Raw genomic sequence first — 16,330 nt, 5'->3', positions numbered from 1 at the left:
TATTCACACCAAGCTTCTCCCCACAGCGAAGAACTCCTGGTACTGTACTGTGTTGTGCTCTTCTTATTATACCAATAAGCTACAGCCTATATCCTACTGTCTGTAATATCACAAACAATCTCTCTGTCTCCTGTAAATGCATCTCCCTCCAGTAAGCACATCATCCGTCTCTGCAACACAGTACAGATCGATGCGTAGCATCGACACACCACTTAGACCCTGAGGCTAAGAGTCGCCCGAGCCAGCATCTCTAGTCATCTCTATCCTTCAGCACACTTCCTTTGGCTTCCTCAGGCTGATTTGACTCATTCTGTCTAATAACCCCAATGTCTCCAGCCACAACTTCCACACCACATTGCAACAACTCCTCCACACACACACACACACACACACACACACACACACACACACACACACACACACACACATACAAACAGCACACAAAAAGGGGAAATCAAAACACAGCAATTCCCCATAACGTGAGCAAATATACAGGGCAGGTTAGATAACAGACTGCAAGCTCTCATAGGATCCAGTGTCAAGGGTCAAATTGCCTCCCTCAAAAAGAGTGGTCCCACTGACTCCCACCAGTGTTGGACTCTATACACAACATGGGCTGTCTTAACACAGTACAGGGAAAAACCTAGTTTCTAGAAGACACTGACAGATTTGATATTTGCTTAAAGAGTAGCAACGTCATCATATACAAATGGAAAACAATGGAAAGGGAAAAAAATTCACAGCAGTTATTAATCACTGTGTAGAGCATATACAATGTGTACATACAGTAAGTCGAAGTCAAGTCCCTTTTCAGACTTCAAAAGTATTATAATTACATTTTAAAAATGTGAATTTATTGCTTCAAATTAAGTAAAGGAACTGAGCTTATCTTGCTGTAGGTAATATTTTTGGCCTAAGATCAGACTGCATTCCTGCACCAATGTAGGAGTTAACCAGCAGTCAGTCTGAGAGTTTCTCTCTAAACCAAGAGATTATGAGTTTGAACAGCGATGGCTGCTCGGGATATTAGATTGGAGGGATTAAATCTAATAACTATCAATAGCTCGATTCGATTTGAGCAATGCATCATATCACAACAATCTCACAGATGGTGTAATAGGAACGATATGGAGAAACTATTACACACACTGCAATAGTCACTTCTGGGTTGTTGTTGTTGTTTTTTTATTATTGTTTCATGTCTATAATGAGCTATTGGGTTCTTTTAATCTCCTCTGAATACAAATATGGTGAACAGAAAAGCTGTGACCCATTTATTCAAACCAATAAACACTAAACTTACGCTTCTGTCGTTTGTTTTTGTTGGGGTTTTTTTTTTTTGTTAATTTAGTCCATTTACTTTTTGTTTGTCCTCCAAAGACATTTTATGGAACAAAGATGACAGTAAATAATCCACCTCATGTGTTTTCATTACACCCATCACTGTACAGTACGTTATAGGAGCCTTTTAAATTTGCTGATGACGTATGATGAGCTGAAAAATATCAGCCCAAATGGAGATCAAATCTGTCACTCTGTGTAATCATCTGACATGACTGTCACTGATTTCACTGTTAATGCTGTTCCACTTGGATCCAAGTCCAAAATAATTCAACTTAAAACAAAGCAAAGTATCTGATATGGATATCAAAATTGAAATTTTATATTGATGTTTTTATATCCTTGAAAGACAGGGTCACTTAGCCCAACAAGCATTTATACCAGCCTCCCCTAGATCAGAAACAGTACAGGTGTGAAAAGATTTTGTTTTAATCTTAATTTTCATATTGTATATTCCAATTATTATGTGCGCTTGCAAAGACACATATTAAAGATTTATCGTGTATACAGAGTTTAAACCTGGATGTCAAATACACAAAAAGTGTATGCCTATGCCTTACTTCAGAACAGATTTACACAGCTGCTCTGAATCATCACAAACAACACACACATCTTCGTGTGTTATCTAGCATACTCAAACACACTCATAGTGATTTGTTTCAGTTTGAGTTTCTAAGCAATGTTTTTTTTTCCCCACAGAAGTGGTGACATGCTCCTGTGTGCTGCAACAGAAAAGCGTGGGAAGATCACGAGTTTCAAATCCTGACAATACCACAGCCATCTGTGGACTGGAGCCAAGGAAGTAAAATTGGCCATGCTCGCTGGGGTGGGAGGGATAACATACTCTCTCTCCCCTGTCAATCACAGCAAGGTGTGACACCTACATATTGTAAACAACTGAGGAAAGATTCCTTGAAAGGAAAGATGGTTCCTTGAATTGTGCACAACCTCCCTTTTGCAAAGTTCAACATCAGCTATTACGCAGTCCGGCATGAAATGAGATTTTAATTTTCTATCTGCAAGTCATTTTCAAGTAAAAGCTAAGCAAATATCGCAAAATTAATACTTTGCTGACTTTAAATTAAGCCCTTTTCGCTAGTTAGGGCAGACCCTCTGTAATTTATCCTGATGCCCTATTTCTGCTTTGTGCTTTCTGCTCTTGTGACCCACCTTCTGCTGTTGTGGATAGTCCCATATGGATATCCTGCACTTCTCAAAAAACAGTTTAAGATGCACTCTTGCTTTAGTGGATAATCTCAACTGGACACTGTAGATTTGTGCATTTTAAGAACTGCTACCGTAATCATGACTGTCCCGCGCTCACCCCAGGACTCCTATTCACAATATGCTCATACTGCACATCTCTACAACATACTTAGTACTGTTTGCCTTTACTTTTCTAAAGTTGTATACTGTAATGATTTCTAATCCCATCATGGAGTCATGGTAAATGGTCTGAACTTATATAGCCTTAGCGGTTTCAAAGTGCTTTACACTGGTTCTCATTCACCCATTCACACACACACTCACACACCAATGGTAGCAGAGCTGCCATGCAAGGTGCTAACTTGCCATCAGGAGCAACTTGGGGTTCAGTGTCTTACCCAAGGACACTCCGTCATGTGGAGTCACGTGGGCCAGGAATCGAACCGCCAACCCTACGATTAGTGGACAACCCGCTCAACCACCTGAGTCACAGCCGTCATGGAGACAGACCTTTGGAGTCTGGTTCCTCTTAAGGTTTCTTGCTCATTATCGATCTAAATCTACATCCAAACTTTCTGTAAAGCCAGTTTTCCTGCAATGTTTATTGTTAACAGCACTATAGAATAAAATTTAATTGAATCACAACTCGGTTTTAAATTGATATTAGACAGTGGAGAAGTTGGTCAAAATCAGACATCTAAACCATATGTTCATGGTCTGCTTCTATTGCAATACAGGTGTGAGGAACATGAAAAAAATACCTATCACTTGAAAGGGAATAATAGAATGATACGTTGCGTAATATGTGCCATCCACTCTCTCATCGACTCTCTCATCCACTCTCTATGCCTGTCTTGGTATATAATAGGGAAATTTTTCTTCTGCTGTTGACAGTCACACGGTGGGAAGATCAAGCTTTTATGTAGGAGCAAGTGTGAAATTCTTTAACGAGGACCGATGATTAACACATATGTATTTGATATGTGATGATATGGTAAATTGTGCAGCACGATTATGACAGTTTTTAATGTAGTTCCTTTTTTCCATCTTGGTTTCAAATTCTTGCCATGCATTTATATATTTCAAAATTTAACCTAGCTCTGTGGGTGCCCTTTTAGTTCACTGTGCTTATTGGTAATTTCCCTGTTCTAGTCCATCTGACATAAAGGTGAAACAAAGGTCCTTCTTAGCTGGAGGTGGCTTGGGGCTTCATGACATGGCTTATTGGAAATCTAGTGGGTGATGTTAACAAGTCCATATGGAGAGGTGGGGCAGGAGCTGTAATTAGCCAAGCTATGCCCTCGACTTCTGGCCAGATCAGTGCTCAGACTACCAGGAAATGAATCATTGTTGGGCACCAAATTAACAAGCTCATTACTTCATTTGATTTATGAACACTGCCAAGTTATTGACTGAAAGCAAAAGCACCAAAAGCTATCCTGGGCAATTCTTGAACAATGAAACTCATGAAACTGTCTCTCCCAATTGGTTGTACTAACCAGATAAACCTACCTCGCTCTGACTCACATATAAAACAAGAAATGGCTTCTGTTACACCTTCTATCCCTTTGAGTGTTCTGTAGTACCCAATTACAGTAATCAGGAATAAAGCTCAGGGCCAGTCATATTGGAGTCATACAGTGCTAGTTATTGTTCAGTCATCAGGGTGTTCCCAAAAGAGACAGCAGAAACACTGAGACAGTGTGAATGGACGGATGAGCATTTTCATCATTACAGTTAAGGTTCAGACCTGTACAGTCAAGCCCAATCAGTTCAAATACAGCTTCACTTGGTGAGACAACACAAGATAGTTAGATGAAGAGACAGAGAGAGAAGGAGAAAATTGAACGCGAGTGAAGAAGAACAATAAGGATTAGGTGAGTGATGGAGCAGAAAGAATCGATTTGGCGAAAGGACACCTGGAGAGAAAATACAGTTTTTTTTAATGAAAGGGGAAAAAAGGAAAAGACGGATGAAAAGACAGAAATACAATTAAATCTGCACAAGGGCTTGTACAGTAGGTCGTATCAGGTATAGTGATATTGGGGGTGGAAGAATCTAACAAACACCTGATAATGATTTCCTAGCCTAGTCTGTGTGAACTTAGAGGAAGGTCTTGCCTAAACAAGATGATCATAATAAAACTCTGAACAGGTTGAGAAATGATAGTGGTAGACTTGGAACAATGTGCTAGAATTGTTTACTGCCAAGCCTCTGACTACTGCAATTTCAAAGGATTTGATTGTTCAACCACTCGCAAAGCCTAAAACAAAGCTAATTAAACTATAGCAAGATGGTCTGAAAATGTCGCATGCCAACAGCGCATCCGATTTTAAATAAGCATCTTAGGTAACAGCCAGTGATGTTTCCAGGCTATTCCTATCAGTTCATTGTAAGGCAGTCTGTCTGGGAATTAGAGCAACACATGCCACTGTATGTATATGCAATTCTCTTACATGGATCTGTCATTTCTATTAATTACAGTTTGGTCTAGCCAACTGCATTCTCCTCCGTTTCCAAAGAGAGAAATGCCTTGGCATTATAGATGCATCCATGGATGGAAGTGTCCATTGTCTAGAAAGTAACCTCGAGGCTGCCTGGAGCATAGAGCACAGAGCACACACTCCTTCTTACTTGGCACACACACACATGCCATCCTCCTTACCCTTTGCTTGCATTAAAATGTAATGCAGCTCCAGTCAACCAAAATATCCAACAGGACCATAATTAAGTACCGGTTATGTACAGCTACTTCCACTAATGTATGTATGAAGGTGGTCACTGAGAAAAGCAGGCTTTATTACTTAAGATTAATAAATTACTTATTAATTACTTAAGATAGGTCTCACTAAGTGCGGTGCTGTTGCTTTTTTGAATAGAACCACACATGTTCACAAAATCCTCATCATCTACCCCTGTAGACCTGATAAGAGTCAGGGAATAAGAATGAGAATCAGAAAGAACAAAGAAAAGAGACACACGGTAGTGAGTCTCAAACCAAAGATGTGTACTGAGCTATTAGAATTGTGGTTAGTTCTATGACTATTTTTGGTTTTTTGATATTCTGATCATTTTCTAGTTATCTATTGAAACATATCAGTGTGCACAGATCTAGGATTAATGAGAACAGGTTTAATTTATGGCTTATTTATGTTTTTTTTTTTTGCTGAGTTTACATTTGTTGACTTTATTTTGATGTTTATCTTTGTTTATTTGATGAACGTATTACCATATCAAAACCAAATCATCATATTATGAAATTACTCTTTATACCAATACTATCTTTCTAAACTCTATGTTTAAGAACAGTACTGATTCAGTAAAAGAAAGTATTTAAGAGCACTTACATCCCACCATCATCATGGCCACAGAGAAGATCTTCTCGCCATCCGTGGTAGGAGCGATGTTACCAAAGCCAATGGTGGTCAGGCTGGTCATTGTGAAGTAGAGTGATGATATGTAGAGGGTGTCCTTACTGGGTCCTCCCTCCCACTGGCCTGATCCACTCGCATTGTACCGATAAGGTGTGCCGATACTGATTGCTAGCTGATAGAGCCAGCTGTCTGTCTTAATGGTGTTGGTGACTTCATCAATGACTTCGTAGTCGCCAATGCTGTACCAGATACAGGCCAACCAATGAGCGACCAAGCCAAAGACGCAGACAAGGAGAACCAGAACAGCAGCGCCATACTCCAGATAGTGGTCAAGTTTACGAGCCACACGGCCCAGACGCAGCAGACGCACCACTTTAAGTGAACTAAAAAGGCTGCTGAGACCCTGTAAGGTACAGAGAGGGAAAATACGGATATTATTTGACCTTGACTGTCCGCCAAAGAAGGGTTTTGAGAAAGATCATTTACATCAGCAACAACATTTCAAAATGATTTTCTCTACTTTTGCAATGGACTTTAACAGGAATCATGGCAAGCACATCACATACAACATTGTTACCAAACTTCCATCAAATTCAAAAAGACTGGAACGTGCTACAGGCCAACCAAGAAGTGGACATCCACGAACATCCACTGATGAAGGCACAACCGACAAGGTGCTGGTATATATACAGTGGTGCTTGAAAATTAAAATGAATATGTTCTATATATCTGAATAAATATGACCCAAAACATTATCAGATTTTCACACAAGTCCAAGAGATGCCAATTAAACAAATGAGACAAAAATATTACACATGGTGACTTATTTATTGAGCAAAATGATCCAATATTACATATCTGTGAGTGGCAAAAGTATGTGAACCTTTGCTTTCAGTATCTGGTGTGACCCCCTTGTGCAGCAATAACTGCAGATAAATGCTTCCGGTCATATTTATGCATAAATATAGAAAATTCTAAAGGGCTTACAAAGCACCGCTATAGTACCCTACGTATGGGACACCCTGTAGTAATGTGTAACCACATAGTATGAATGGTACTATAAGGTATATCAGTCTCCACATCCACAAGATACACACAAAATACCCAGAAGACATTTTTAAATTGTGAGAAGCACTTGGTTTGGGATATTTTAAGCACCTATGGTATCATCTCAATCGTTTTCCCATGAATAATTCTAGTTTGAGCAATGATTCAGCCATCTTTTGCCTATAGTTACTTTGATCTAACAGTTTTCAACCCAGAGAAGGAGGAGAGCAGAGGTTGTAATAGGCAGCTGCACTTCCCCTTCTCCAGTCACATCAAAGTCTCCACTTCTCCTTCAAGTAGGAGGAAACAGGGGGATCATCATAAAGTCAATGTGTTATCAGAGTGGCCACCGACCTGAAATCTCAGTAGTCTAAATATAATAACGCATCTCAAGCACAACAGCATGGTTTCATTATAATACCTAACCACTGCTGTTAGACTCCTCAACTCCTCATAGCTCCATCTTGATTGGTAGTACTGTATGCATTTATGAATTACAAAGGGGGGCTTGGTGGCTTAGTGGTTAGCACGTTTGTCTCGCACCTCCAGGTTTGGGGGTTCAAGTCCTGCCTCTGCCCAGCGTGCGGAGTTTGCATGTTCTCCCTGTGCATGTGGGATTTCCTCTGAAGACATGTGTTGTAGGCTGATTGGCATTTCCAAATTGTCCATAGTGTGTGAATGAGTGTGTGTGCGATTGTGCCATGTGATGGGTTGGCACCCCCAGGCTGCCCCTGCCTTTTGCCTCAATTTTAAACTCCAGGCTTCCCCGCAACCCTGTGCAGGATATGCAGGTCAGACGGTGGATGGATGTATTACAGCATTTATTACAGATTTTTTTTCTTTTGGATTTTTACATGATGCATGTCTTGTTTTCTATTGAGTTCTGCATACTGGATTCAGTTTGCATTTATATATACATTGTTAATCAAGTGTGTTTTATGTATTCTGTGTTGACTCTACTTGTTTTTAAATATGTTGTGTTGAAATGAACTGAAACTAATTCCTCTCAGTCAAGCTCGGACTAATGAAGTATATTATGTACATTAGTCCAGTTGCTGGTTAATATTTCAATTTCAATTTTAAAACTGAAATTTGAAATACTAACCAACAACTGGACTAATGTAAAGAAAGGCAACATGCTGCAAAAGACTTTTTTTTTTCTTGCAAAAGAGAGTAAAAGGGTGCTCTGTCGCAGGTACGCCCACACAGACTAAAACAATAGATCCTTAGACAAAACAAAAACTAAATATCACTTGCCAACCTCATCCATGTGAAAATAAGAGGTCTTAATGAAGCCAAATTAACATGCCAAACTATGCTATTGTATTTCTTCAGATATTCTCTATTTAATGACAATCAAATGTTTTGCTTGCCTACTCTTTTAAAAGACTAAAAGTCTACAAAATAATAGCTTCTATCTAATACAACATAATCCCTGAATTTCCTTGGCTCCATGTTCACACCTGACAAGATTTATGGGGATAACAGGGGAAACAAGTGAACTAGCAGTGGCTAGCCTAATTCTTGCATCTTCATTAGCTTTAGCAAGTGGCAAACTGTCAACTTGGAACCATTTATAAATAGCTGCACCAGTGTGCACCTCAGAATTTTAATTAGCATAGTCCTATGCTTTTTTTTTTTTTGCTTGCTTTTTTTTCTAGCTGTCACATAATCATAAGGGCAAATTCTCAAACATGCAAATGGAGCAATTTCCCCACAACACTGTCATGGAGGGGGAAGGGAAAGTAAAAAATAAATGTTTGTAGAATAAAATAAACAATACTTTTTCATGCTAACACATGACAGTCACTGATTAGCATGTCATATGATTAGTCACTGCTAGCCAGTCATTGTATTGCCTATGCATAGTATGAATCTTTTAATTTCTGCCTAGTAATTTATCATTCAGAGCTTTGTGCATACTTAACATCCAGCAAACTGCAACATTTTGCAGTTTCCCAGTAAGGAAACTGACGACCTGAGTTAAGCCTATAGAGAACTGGAGTAGAAGAACTGTGTGGGGAAATAGCTCAGAACTGGTGAGTATTCACAAGTATTTGTGTTACCATAGTAACAAAGGAAAAAGATATTGGTGATAATTGTTCATAGTGTTTTGCTTTCGTAATTTTGGAGAAAAAAAAATCTTTTTTCTTTTTTTTAAAAAAAAATATGCATCAAATAGGCAATATAAATGTAAACCTGTTACAATTTAATCTAAAATTATAGAATTTCTCTAAATATAAACTACATTTATGTTTGATATTTTCATGAGTTTATTGAATAATTCAACGTCACAAAAAATTCAACAAGTACTACTGCTACGACTACTACAATAATAATAATAATAATAATAATAATAATAATAATAATAATTACACTTTTGTATTCTCTTAGTTTTATGAATATAATCTAAACCTACAATACTATACGGAGCCATGGAATTTTCATTCCTGAACTTTTTTCTGACAGAATACATTAGGTCCATTTAGGTCAATTTGCTTTTGAGTTATTGAGGTTTAGGGCACGGTGGCTAAGTGGTTAGCATGATTGCCTCAGGGTTAGGGGTTCAATTCCCGCCTCTGCTCTGTGTGCCCAGAGTTTGCATGTTCTCCCCATGCTTTGAGGCTTTCCTCCAGGTTCTCCGGTTCCCTCCCCCAGTCCAAAGACATGCATTGTAGGCTGATTGGTGTAGTGTGTGTGTGTGATTGTGCCCTGTGATGGGTTGGTACCCTGTCCAGGATCCCCTGGAATAGGCTCCAGGCTCTCCATGACCCTGTGTGGCATAAGCGGTACAGAACATGGATGGATGCATAGATGGATTAGGATTTCCACCACTCTATTGATTTTCTTTAAATCACCCTGTGGCTATACTCCATTGGTCCCTGGGGGTCCCTACTTTAAGTAACACTGTTCTATGTAGAATGCACCATGGGTTAACAGCTGTTATAACTGAATAAGATTACAGAAGCAGTGAACAAACATTTGTTATTAACTGTGGTAACCATATTCATCCTTCCTGCATGCACACAGACAAATGTATTACATTCACGTATGGGGATATTTGGGAGTTCGACAAAAGCTAAATCCTCTCACAAACACACATTACTTCTGACATCCAACCCTTGAAACCTCTCCAGGAACTACGCACCAGAGCTTTGCATTATACAAGAAATGAAGCTTGTGCCAGAAGAGAGCGGGTCACAATGCTTCAATAATAGCTCTAGTAAATTTCACTAGCATGTGTATGTGTGTGTGTGTGTGTGTGTGTGTGTGTGTGTGTGTGTGTGTGTGTGTGTGTGTGTGTGTGTGTGTGTGTGCAGGTGCCTGCAGTGTCTGCTTAGAGAGCACGGTTTTAATGCGGCAAGCTAATTTGGATTGCTTCGCATCTAAAATCACTTTAGACAAACAAACACATGGGTGAATTGTTCAAAACATCATTAGCATAAAATTACAATACCATTAAATGCCTCCATACTCAATAAGCCGAAGCATAGAGGAGAGTCGCACGCTGCAGGGAGGTGGTGGGAAACGAATGGTGAGACAACCACGACGACAACAACAACAAAGAGAGAAGAATGAATTACCGGCAGCACGGAGTCTTCGGTGCGTGTGCTGTTCCGCCCTGCCGGGATGTGGCCCACTGAAGAGGAGTCAGAGATGGAGTCCTAAACAATGGAGAACATTACTAAAGGTCAGAGAAGTCAAACAAGCAAAAGGTGGTTAGTTAGCTTGCTTCCATGAGGTTAGATACTTGCATCAAATAAACCTGGTCCATTTTGACAGATTATTTTGCGTCAGAAAACCATGGAATGTAATGGAGAAGGAAAAGTGGTTACTAGTTTTTGAAATTGATTTACATAGTTATGTAGCTATAAGAGGAAGACCCATCCTATTGTGTTCCAGTAATCCACCATCTTCTAACATGAAAAACAATAACCTACCACAGTTCCTGAGAATTTCGTTAGCTTCTACTCAGATGGAGTCAGCACATCCTTCATCTATACATGTCCTCACAAATGTAGCCAATATATAAACCCAATAACTCAACAGAAAAATGGCTGCTGTGTGGACTCTCACTCATTCATTTGATCTGCCCGAGTATGTAGGATTTGACTGAGTGACCGTGAAAGGATGAGAGAGAGTGTGTGTGAAAGTATCTGACCCTCTTGATGCAATCAAACAAATCAGTGAACAAAAACCGGTTCAAGTGTGAACACAGAAAACGATTGATACATCAGTAAAATGACCTCAGGAAGCTTCTAGGAAAAGTTTGAACAGCCGGAGCTGTACTGCATTGAGGATGGGGATAGAGAACAATTGTAGGCACGCACCTGACAGCTGCATGACAGGAAGATGACATAAGCTGGGTGTTGTGCAACAGCCTCAGAGCCCTGTTTTAACATGCATACAGTATATTCAGTGTTCACGTGCATGACATGACCTTTCTATATTTGTTGGCAACAATTTCGGGCAGGTTGTGAGAAAGGGCTACTGTGGAATGAGCGTAATGTGGGTCTGTCATAGCAACACACGGTGGTTGCACATAACACCTGTCAACTCAACAAGTGTGCTGGTGAAGCTGACTACTTATTATAAACTGAAGGGAAAACAGAATGCAAAGGGGTCACAAGCAGCGAAGCAGGCTGTGACATTTTAACAGCATGTGTTTCAGTCATACCGGGCCCGTGTCATTTGAATCAGGCTTCGGTAAACAAAGATACACTCGCTTCCCTGAGTCTGCATCTCATATGTTAAAAATCTTTTCCAATATAAGAAAAGGTACATTTCTATTGCTCTCCAGTGTATTCCATTTAATTTCCAAAACACTGCTGATATATTAGCTCTCTCTCTCTCTCTCTCTCTCTCTCTCTCTCTCTCTCTCTCTCTCTCTCACACACACACACACACACAATTTCTCCATCCTGCTCTTCTCCATGTCTTGATTTTCTTTCACAGGGACACTATGGACTGGAAATATTCTTTGAATGTATGCTAGGGATTGACTAGACTAGGCAACTAGTCACTTAGTATGATCAGTACGTTTACATGGACAACAATAATCCGATATTAACCAGCTTAAGACAATACTCTAAATAAGAAACTAGCTCATTGTTTACATGGTAAAGTCATACTCGAAGTAAACACAAATGGAATTAAGACGTGTGGAGTATTCCTGTTTTAGTCGCATTATCAAAGTGCATTACAGACATGTACACACCTTAATCACACTATTAATGTCGTGTGAGAGTTTTCACCGCATTTTGTGACAGAACACGTACACACACGGCAGTGCTCAACCGTTTGACGGCAAACAAGAGAGCACGGCTACGTTCGAAACTGCGTACTTACCTACTTCAGTATATAGTAGGTGAAATACACGTATTTCGGCTACTATATAGTAGGTAAGTACACGGTTTGGGACGCAGCCCGTGGTTACAAGCAGTCGTCTATTTGCACGTATAGCATGACAAATAATTAACTGCACTTGAAGCGTTCGTAAAAATTAAAAATAAACACACGGAAAACTGTATACGGTCCCATAATGAAGACCAACTGTATGTCGATACGTGAAATTCTGGAGGGAATGTCAGAAGGCGTGGCGCAGTGAGGTAATGACGTGTGACGTTAATCTATATTTGTTCTATACACCGGGGGGCCGAGGCGTAATTGCAGGGGGTCCGTGGGAAAGTTTTTTAAATGTTTAAAAAAAAAAATTCTTAAATGTATCAAAATATATTCAAATATATCATATAAATGTCAATCAAATGTAAGAACAATTTAAGATATGTTTTAAAATGAACCAATTTGGCTATTCGCGCACATTCACGAATATCACGTTAGCTGAGCTGATCGTTCACTGACGGATTTATTTTTAATCTATTTACAAATGAAATGATCATTTGCAAAAACCTACAAGGGGTAGAAGTTTGAGTGTCGCATTGACGGATAAAATAAACAAAAGATCATTCAGAGAGTAAAATTAAATGTCACCAACAATAAAAATTTTTTATTTTTTTAAATCTTGAAATGTTTTGATTCAATTTTAAATGTCCAATGTTCATATTATTAATGTTAAATATTAATAAAATAAAGTAACATATACAGAAATATATATAAATATATAGCCTATAATTGTTGTAGCGTGAGGGGGTCCATGTGGATTGTTCGCAATATGCTAGGGGTCCAGAGCTCACAAAAGGTTGAGAACCACTGCCCTATAACATGTAAAACGGGAACATGAAAGGAATATCCTAAAAGTGACTCATGTAAACACCTTAATCACAATATTGTCTTATTCAGAATAAGATCAATAATTAGAGTACTGCTGTTTATGTAATTGTAGTGAATTCCTTGCTGTGGAGAGAGGCTGACTTGTCAGACAGTTAAGAAAGCATATTAAATGTATTTAGTTTGAAAATAACAACTGCCATGTTGGGATTTTTTTTATTATTATTTATTTTTTTGCTTTTGGAACATTAACTCTGATATCGCATTGCATGAAGTGGAGAGGTTTTTTTTTTTTACTCCAGAAGGAATTCCTCCTACAGTTATTTTTGCTGTCATTTAAAGCTAACTAAAATCCTTGCACTGTGGCATAGTGAATTCCATTGTGACCCATACTGTTTAAAAATAGCACTTTCAGAGGTTCTACATCACTGTTCAATCCCACTCAGCTAGTTTTGACTCAGATCAGTGGCACATGCCAGCTCAAAGAGGCTGTTTCCGACTCATTTTCAAATCTTACTGAGGTTAGAGTTGAAAATGGAGAGGAAAAAAACTCCAAATGCAGCGACAGACATTGCTTCATCTAACATAATGATAATATAGTGTAATGATGATATGCATATTTATTATTTTGCACATTTGTTGTGCTGATTTATTTATTTTCATCATTAACAGTGTAGCCTAAAAAGCATTGGAGCTGGAAATTTGATTTCTAGTCTGTGTTATAAATGCTGTGGCTGTTAATTGCAGAGCAGTTTCAGTGCATGTTCTTTGCTGCACAGATTACACAGCCTAAATAGTGATTTTTGAAACAGTTTTTGCTTTAACTATGAATACAGATGACTAGTCGACATCTTTTTGAAATTGCGGGTCGAGTAGTAACAGTGGATATAAAAAGTCTACACACCCCTGTTAAAATGGCAGGTTTTTTTCTGATACTTCAGGTATCTTTGTTTTTCCTGAATCTAAGATCAATCATATCAGAACTTTTTCTACCTTTTTCTCTTTTTCTCAATGTGAAATTATAACGTATAAAAATTCAGTGGAAAAACAATCCGAAACATTTACATAAAAATAGGAGAAATGAAAAACTTACAACAACCTGGTTGTATAAGTGTCCACACCCCTAAACTAATGCAGTACTTTGTTGAAGCACCTTTTGATTTTATTACACCACTCAGTCTTTTTGGGTAAGAGTCTATTAGCATGGCACACCTTGACTTGGTAATATTTTCCCACTCTTTCTTGCAAAAGCATTCTAGATCCATCAAATTGAGAGGGCATTTCCTGTGCACCACCTGCTTCAGGTCACCCCACAGTTGGATTCAGGCCTAGACTCTGGCTAGGTCATTCAAAAACACTGATCGTCTTTAGTTTAAGCCATTCCTTGTTGATTTGGATGTATGTTTTGGGTCAAAAAATTCCTTTTCATCTTCGGCGTAGTAGCAGACACCTGAAGGTTTTGCAATAAAATTGGCTGGTATTTGTAGCTATTCATGATTCCCTCCACTTTGATAAAACCTGCAGTTCTGGATGAAGAAAAAAAGCCTGAAAGCATGATGCTGCCGCCACCATGCTTCAGCACAGGTATGGTGTTCTTTTGGTGATGTGATTTTTTTGGACCAAAAAAAACTTTTGGAATTATGGAATTTTTCTAACTTTTGGAATTTGTCTCATCAGACCATAACACATTTTGCCACATGGTTTGGGGTGATTTAGTTGAGCTTGCATGTCTTTTTGTGAGAAAGGGCTTCTGTCTAGCCACCCTATCCCATAGCCCAGACATGTGAAGAATACAAGAGATTGCTGTCACATACAGAGAGCAAGCAGTACATGTCAGATATTCCTGCAGCTCCTTTAATGTTACCATAGGTCTCTCGCCAACCTCCCAAGTTTTTGTCTTGTCCTTTTATAAATATATAAAAAGGGATGTCCTGTTCTTGGTGATGTCACTATGGTGTTCCACTTTCTCTATTTGTTAATGATGGCCTTTACAGTGTTCCATGGGACATCTAATGTTTTGAAAATTCTTTTAGACCAACCTGTGATCGATATCTTTCAACAAGTGAGATACCGTATATTCTTTGTATGCTTTTTGCAGACCATGGCTTCAGCACTCGGATGAAACCAAGAAGACGTGAAGAAAATCTTACAGAAACATCTGGTCTTTATTTGAGGTTAATCAGAATCATTTCATTGATGCCAGCTGTATGATTACTACATTTGAACATGAAAGGGTGTGTACGTGTATCCAACCAGGTTCTTGTAACTTTTTTCTTTTTCCTATTTTTCCCTAAAATGTTTCTGATTGTTTTTCACTTCATTTTTCTACCGTTCTAATTTCACACTGAGGGTGCAAAAAGTTCTGGACTGAGATGCAAGGTATCACGTGTAGTCTTCCCCCATAAATCTTTAAATAAATCACCTGCACCTGCATATTTAAACATATATATAATTAGATATAATTTAAATAATATCATTTGACTAAATTGACTCAATTTTGAAATCCTAATGAGTGGAACTCTTGGCTGTGTGTAGAACTACAAAATCAGACTCAGAAGAGAACACATCCTCCTCTATGAAACACAACATAGTGTGAGCCTATCCTGTAACGCTGGGCACAAGACAGGAGAATTCAACTAGGATAGCACCAGTCCATCAAAGAACACCATGCACACACACATTCACACACTTATATATTGTGAATAGGTTCTAAGCAGAAACCTTTTTAGATAGCAAGAACGAGTAACCATCCAAAAAAAAAAAAACCCTGATGGGTCTCATTTCTAAGCGTGTGAATTTTAACTCCATATTTCTTACTATACAGTATATTCCATAGATGATGACCACTCCTTAATTAAAGCAACATACAAAAAGTAAATTGCATTGTGCTCAACACTGAGAGATATTCAATCAGTCAATGAGTCAATGCAAAATATTATATAAAAAAAGTTACTGAACCAATAAAGTTCAGTTACTAATAAAGTTAATTGTTGGAAAATGACAAATATAATCATTCATTTCCTCTCATGAGATGAAGATAAACGAGCAAACTTCTGGCCTTTTTTTACACTTAAAAAAAATTCTTTGGAAATTTATGTGGAAAATATGACAGAAGGAATTAACTATTGTGAAAA

The 16,330-nt window shown here is 38.5% G+C and overlaps 1 protein-coding gene across 1 annotated transcript in view; it reads right to left on the bottom strand.

Annotated features, from left to right (window-relative positions):
• The window catches only part of kcnh5a (potassium voltage-gated channel, subfamily H (eag-related), member 5a), an 80,074-nt gene that overhangs the window by 37,457 nt on the left and 26,287 nt on the right, over nt 1–16,330 (bottom strand). Inside the window, exons 7-8 of the mRNA XM_053675892.1 lie at nt 10,553–10,633; nt 5,895–6,324 (exon numbers count right to left, since the gene is read on the bottom strand). Of these exons, the coding sequence (XP_053531867.1) occupies nt 5,895–6,324; nt 10,553–10,633 (511 nt within the window). The remainder of the gene's footprint in view (nt 1–5,894; nt 6,325–10,552; nt 10,634–16,330) is intronic.

This window comes from Ictalurus punctatus, chromosome 25 (assembly GCF_001660625.3).
Source record: "Ictalurus punctatus breed USDA103 chromosome 25, Coco_2.0, whole genome shotgun sequence".
NCBI classification, from domain to species: Eukaryota; Metazoa; Chordata; class Actinopteri; order Siluriformes; family Ictaluridae; genus Ictalurus; species Ictalurus punctatus.
Note: the sequence above shows the minus strand (reverse complement) of the source record. Positions and strands in the feature narration are given on the sequence as shown.